We start from the raw sequence: 7,062 nt of genomic DNA, 5'->3' as shown, positions 1-7,062 counted from the left end.
GTTATTTAAAAACAAACAAACAAACAAAAAAAAACCACAATGATTTGGTAGCCTAAGTCTTATTTTAAAATCTGAATGATAAGCATAAGATAACAGGATGTAGATCTCATATCTCTAGACTATATCTGATTTTTTTTGCCAAGTTGCGTAATGCTTGGGAACTTAAAATGACAAGACTAAGATTCTGCTGAACAAACTAATGTAATGAAAAATCTGTATCTGAGATTTCAAAGTACAAAATCAAATAGAAGAAAAATATTTATAAGAATAGGTCACACAAAAGCTGAAAATCTAAAATTAAATATTTAATTAGAACTCTGATTTTGCTTTCAAGGTAGGTGGCATTGCACAGGCTATATTACAATCTTTTATAGTATTTTTTTTTTCCAAAGAGAATACTGTTTATTTTTAACAGGCCACTTTAATATTAATACATGTGTAATAGGATCAGAACTGAAAATCAGCTAAAGATGGTAAATTTTACATTATTGGGAAAATTACATTTTTTTGTATTGTAAAAACATTTATTTTTAACAATTTACCTACATTAATCAAAAAAGTACAGCATATTTAATAATTTTACAAATTCTTCATAAAAAATATATCTCTGTACAAAAAGGTCTTTTGCACCTACTTCATGTCACAGCAGCATGTAGTGAAATGGCAGAATGAAATACTGGGAATGAAAATTAGATTGACTTGATCATAATGCCGGCGTTCTTCCCCAATCCCCCCACCCTCACCCTCCCACCTGTTCTTTCTTTTTTTTCTTTTTTTTTTTTAATAACAGCTTTTATTTGTTTACAAAATATTTTACACAAGAAAAAAAATTATTGCAGCTAGCCTGGAGAAAGGCAAGATGTGTGATACAAGCAGCAGTTTTTAACAGCTTTGAAGCACATAACCTGTTTTTAAAAAAAATATATAGCATGTCTTATTAGCCCATAATAATGATATGGTCAACACTGGGGGAAAAGTCTTCTGCATATATCTCAGAAAGCAGTTTTCCTGGCTGCCATTACCTGGCCACTGTACAATGTTTTAAGAGTCTTATTCTGATGAAGCACCATACACAGCCCTCTGTAAAATAACTTCAGGAGAAAGAGATCCAGCCTGAACAGAAGACTCAAACATATGGAGAAGAAGAGGTATTTGAGGGATGTGGATAGATCTGATAGAACTCTGACATCTTTCCTTTACTTGGGTTCAAGTATGAAACTTCTGTTTATGCAATACTCCAAACAAACATCTCAAGACAATTTGTCAGTGTGCTCCAATTCTGAGTGCCTCGTTTCAAAGAACACTCACTCATGAAAAACAATCCTCACATAACCTCCTCAAAGTGAACCAATGGATAAAGAATGCACAGAATCTGGACTGTTTAAGAAAACACATCAAATAATTTAACAATTCTGTTTCTGCAACCTTTCCTCCAAAGCATACCTCAGTAGTCACAGTTAGATGGGTCACTACACCGAAACCATCAATAGTAACTACTTAGCTAGAATCCTGCACTTGTTTCCAATATTCCTTTTTTTTTTTTTTTCCTGCTATTGTCACTGCAGAAAGACTTCCGAAACAGTAATGATAATTTTGAACACCTGTCAAAAATTTTAATCACACAATTCCCTCCCTGGCTCACTGTTTTTAAGGAAGCTTTTCATTTGCAGAGCAACTTCCTATATGTAGAGGGGGATCAGGACAACAACTTTGTTATGACTTTCTTCTTTCTCAGGAAATGTGAAGGGCTCTGAGAAGTTACAGAAAAATGAAATTTACTACACAAAAAACTCAGAAACAAACAAAAAACAAAGCCAAAAACTACTAAAAAAATGAACAAGAAACTGACTGGAAAGGATTATTTATTAAATTTTCTTCAGAAAATTTTCTTGCTCATATGAAGAATATAACGGCTGGAGGCCCTGCAATACTGTATTATATTGCTGGTATTTTTCATCTAACAGATGTTAGTTGTTAAGCTGACCAAAGGTTACCTCTGAAATTTTCTTTCTGTTCTGCACCATTAACTGAAAAATCTGTTATTGGACTTACATCTCCTTTTTGTTTAGTGTGTAACAGCCAGACCCACACACATATGGAATTCAGAAATCTTTTTCTCCAATTCTGTATAGCAACTGGACATTAAGACAGTTTCATTTTGAGAAAACTTGAGAAAAAGAAACTCAAACCTGAATTTTACAGAAAAGCAAAGCAAACTTTCCTTGTTTCTGAGCTCAATGTATATGAATAAAATCAGTTTTTACTTTACCATTTCCTGTAATTTCTTAATTTAAAAACTTAATTAATCTACCCATTGGTATATTTGTGTTTTGTTTTGTTTTCATTCAGTAAAACCTCTAATTCTAGGCAAATGTTAATGATTTACTCAACCATTCATATTTACAGATGTCAAACTTTCAAACTGTTTAAGTAAAAAAGCAGTAAGCAGTGTGTTTAAAAAACCTGAAAAAAAAAAGAAAAAAAAAACAGAAAGTAAAGATAGTTGAATATTTCTCTTTGTTCAAAGTAGAAACTGAATGACAACTTGTTATAGACAATTTGCACTGGGTTTACATATGCTACTGTAATGTGTTTTAGTTTCATGTAACATCAAAAAATGATGTCATTACAGGAAAAAAATGGAAAAAATGCAAAAGGGAAGACTGTATTATGAGCACAGGCTCACAGGCTTTATGAGCTATCTAAAATAAATTACTATTCACATTTGTACATGGCAAGCAGCAATAGCTGCTAACCCCCCTGCTGTTAAATAGAATGATACTGACAATAGTGATTGATGACTGATTTCAGAGGAAAACAATCTGGCAATGAAAATTTCTTAGAAATGGGCTCTTGTTCTGGCTGAAAGTCTCCATTGACTTCTAATCATGTTTAGAAAGAAATTTAGTCAAAATTTGACAAAAGATATATTGTCCTCTCTCGCACAAGATTTTAACTGGTGCTAAGCATAGGGCTCATAATTTAATATTCCAAGTAAATTTATTGTGGAATGCTTTGCTTGGCAAAGAGTGAGTGAATGTCTATATACAATGGAAGTGTGTAGAAACCCTGTATATTTTTACCAGTATCTTACTCAGTCATCCAGAACACTCTAGTGCAAAAAAATTGTGCATTAACATTTTGCAATATAACAGCTGATTGGGAAATTGGCAAACCACCCTATGTATGAGATACACTGTAAGTTTGTTTACTTTTAGCAAGATTTCAATGGTAAAGCATTTGCAGGTGTATGCAACCTCGAGGAAGGTTGTCTTCTCCTTCAAGAGAGCTTTATTTCTTCAGAATATTCCTGTACTTGGGGATAATCTGTGGTGCTTTCATTTGTCACAGTACTCAAGTGCCCAGAAGAATGAATTGAAAGGCATCCAGCCACATACAAATATGAAAGTCTGAGGCATTAAATATGACTAATTGGCATGTCTTGGCAGTCTTCCTTAAAGTGTGCCTTGATTTGAAGCAGATGCAGCCAGGCATTTTAATCCAACTTCAGATGAAAAAATATTCTTTGTCGGATCCCCAGAAGACTGACACATTTTTACCAGAAAATTTAGCTGCATGTAGGCTGACAGAAGATGTTAAAGATTACAGCAGCAAAGCCAAGAGAAGAAGGGAAACTGGTATATGGCACCAAAGGAATTACTGCTTGTCCATCAGAGGTATGGCTATGAATCAGTCTTATTGGGCACTGAAGGCTATACCACTGTACAAACTGTGTTCAGAGTCGTATCAAACCTCACAGCCTTTGCCTCTGTGGGTTTTAAGTTTGTGTCATACATAGGATTTTCAAATGAAGCCTGTCCATTGCTGTTTTCATGTCCAGCATACCCATTGTACTGTACTTTTGGTCTTGTTCTGGAAAAAAAGGCAGGAAATGGATATTAGTAAACATTACAAATAAAAATTCTACAAATATCACAAGTTTTATGTTCAAAGTTTCCTGTCTACACAAGCTGCATAACTGTCTAACATAGATAAAGGGAGATCCATAAAGGATGTTGCAGGGACTTAAAAAGTAAGATAAATCTGTCTGAAAGTTGCTTTTACAACATGAAGAGAAGAAAACAAATTCTTAATTGGCATATCAATACTACAAAGCATGGAAACAATATAGGCATAATAGAGGTATATGTATTCCCCCTGTAAAATCTGTCAAAATAATGACAACTTCATAGCCTGTTGTTAGTGCCAAAATTGGCAGCCAAAACTAAAGCAATGTACAGCAAAAGTACAAACAAAGTACTTTGGGAACTAATAATATTTATAACATGTTATGTCAGTAGTAACAATTATGATATTTTCTGATGACATTTTCATTTTTAGATTGCTATACTCTGGCCATAAAAGAATTCTTCCACTGAGCGGAAACACTTATTCCAGCTTTACTAAATTAACTGCTTACCAAATTACAAATACACATAATGGTCTTTCTGAAGTATTGGTTTTAATTTGAAAAGTGCAATGGCATCTTTAATTGATAAATTCAATTATATCACAGTCAAGTGCATTCTAATCGACTTTCCTGGAGATTTGGGATTTTATCCACAATAATTTTTACAGTATACCTAGGAACATATAAATATTATTATTGTATTGATATAGATCAATACAAACTGTCAATTTGAAAGACTTGAATAGAGTAGATGACTAGGTGTACATAGAAACATGTGAGTGAGCAGCTCCTAATTCAATTCTTTTCAATTGCATCGTGGGTTTTAGATTAGATAAACGCTCACAGCCTTTACTGACTTAGACGTTTTCTAGCAGAGATAGTGGGAGCAGTTTAGTAATTTGCTGTTATCAGCATTTTATTACCATTCCAGAACAGGAAGTTAGTGTTGCACCATTGAAATGCTGTAACAGGTCTCCTGGACAGTACTAAATCTGAGTCAGTGCAAAGTCAGCCAGCGTAGCCTCAATTAGGCAGCTCTGCACTGTGAGTTTCTAGAAAATGGTACACTGTTAGTGGTAGAAATCTTCAGATAAGGGTTAGTAATTTCAGTTATTCCAGATAAATCTGCCATAGCATGCCTGTATACCTCCATAAATACTTCCTGCAATAAACAGTACTAGACACCTTGACAGAGATTTTATACGTCCAGGCATATGTAATCAGATTGACCAAATCCTAGCTAATATTTTCAGAAATTTTGACACTTGTAGATCAAAGGATACAATGAATTATCTTTCAGGAACCACTCTTGTATTCTGGATATTACTTTACCACCATGTAGAACATATCAAAACTTCAGGGATGTTCACATTTTTATGCAAAGTTCTGTTAGAATATATTAAGCCAGTAATTAAATGAAAAATAAAACAGAATTATGCAGACTTCCTGATATATTCAGTAAAATTATGTAATAAAATTAATAATATACTGTATTTTGCTATTTTAAGTCTCTCAGCACCTAAAAGTATTTAAAGAAATAAATAAAGGAGGTCCAGTATAGAATTTTATACTTTCCCTCAGCCATTGAAATAGGGACAGAAAGTCCGTGAAGGAGAGCAAACTATAGATGCTTTGTGCTTAAAAAATGTTAAACAATTTAGCAAAGAATTTCATGGTAAAAAATCAAAAGAGGGTTGCTGAAAATCAAACTCTTTTATGAAATGATTCTGTTTTGAATAGCAGATTGGGAAAACTGTCACCGGAAAGATGTAACAGAAATTGACAACTTACAAATAATTCTTCTGCATGCAATTATACTTTTTTCTGAATGTTTTTATTTAAGAAGTAACAAAACATGTTCAGAAATCTTAACATCTAAGTGTAAATAATTAACTACATTTTGATTTTATTTAGAAAGACTGAGATGCCATTTTCTGTCCTGATGCACTCCCTGTCTGCCAGATAGAAGGTACTGAAGCTACGAAAAAAAGCTTTAACATCACTGGCTCTAGTTAGATGTTATTAATCTGGTACAGCAGAAGTATCTGTTAAAAAAAAAAAAAAGTATTTTTTTTCTGTAAGACTACCTTCAAATTCACTGATATAGAGAGCCTCCAGTGGCATAACTACTACTGCATCATTGTGAAAATTTAAGGTTGTTATTCGTAAGGTACCTTCAAGAAAATGGCTTCAAAAGTCACATATTCTGTGCTCTTTCCTTTGGAACATCTTTTTCAGAGAGGGTAAAGGTGACCTAGGGCTACTTTAAATCATTAATGAACTTGTTAATTTCTTGGAGATACCTTAAATATCTTCTGATAACCTCTCTATAAACTATGGTTTAATGGAAGAATAGTTTGAAAGCACAGAAAAAGAATATTCTTTGAAACACCAAGTTAATAAGCAACATCTCCTTTTTAAAAAATCTAATGCATTTAATTTAGATGAAGGTAGGAAGAACTGCAGTACTGCACCAACAGTACCATAAACATTGGGATTACATCTGCTCTACTGAAGACCAAATTTTAGCTCTCTTAAATATAGTTTCTACCAAATAGAAAAGAAAACCTCTACTACTCACATCAGACTTAACAAACTTCATAGAACAACTGCAAAATGTACCTGTTGGTCACAGTACAGTCTTATTACATTTCATTTAGAGTTTGTCTCCTCTTTCTAAGAGCAATGTGACAGCAATGTTCCCTTTAGGTTCCATCTCTTCACCCTATCTGAAAGCCTGCTTTTTCATGCTGCTACATAAGCTTCCCCCATTTCAAAGTAGGAGCTATCTGAGCATGCAGATCTGTAGGCACCAGAAAAGTATATTCCAGTAACTTGCTCTGAAGCACAATTCATAGCTTTTCTTGAGCAGTTTTTTCAACCAAAGACTGTATTTCATTTCCTGACATGCATCATTTTAAATGGAGCTCACAAGTTCAAGCCTCGCTGCAACTTTTTCTTCACAAATCGTCTAATGCTGAGGTTGGTAGACAGTCAAGTCTATCACAGGCCAGTGGTGGACTTTACTTTGTCTGTATGATTTCTTACAATCACAAAATACTCCTGCTATCATGATTATAGAACAAAGGTTTAAGAGTGTGTTACTAAAATCAGCATTTCTGTTTAACACCATTTTACAAACTGCAAAAAAC

The 7,062-nt window shown here is 33.6% G+C and overlaps 1 protein-coding gene across 7 annotated transcripts in view; it reads right to left on the bottom strand.

Annotated features, from left to right (window-relative positions):
* Positions 1 to 284: 284 nt before the first annotated feature.
* Positions 285 to 7,062, bottom strand: part of CSMD1 (CUB and Sushi multiple domains 1) — a 1,150,295-nt gene continuing 1,143,517 nt past the window's right edge. For all 7 annotated transcript variants that reach the window (XM_048078081.2, XM_048078083.2, XM_048078082.2 and 4 more), the window contains one exon: positions 285 to 3,873. In XM_048078081.2, coding sequence (XP_047934038.1) covers positions 3,714 to 3,873 — 160 coding nt within the window. In that variant the 3' untranslated portion in view covers positions 285 to 3,713. The remainder of the gene's footprint in view (positions 3,874 to 7,062) is intronic.

The sequence above is a fragment of the Anser cygnoides genome, chromosome 3 (genome assembly GCF_040182565.1).
Source record: "Anser cygnoides isolate HZ-2024a breed goose chromosome 3, Taihu_goose_T2T_genome, whole genome shotgun sequence".
Classification (NCBI taxonomy): Eukaryota; Metazoa; Chordata; class Aves; order Anseriformes; family Anatidae; genus Anser; species Anser cygnoides.
Note: the sequence above shows the minus strand (reverse complement) of the source record. Positions and strands in the feature narration are given on the sequence as shown.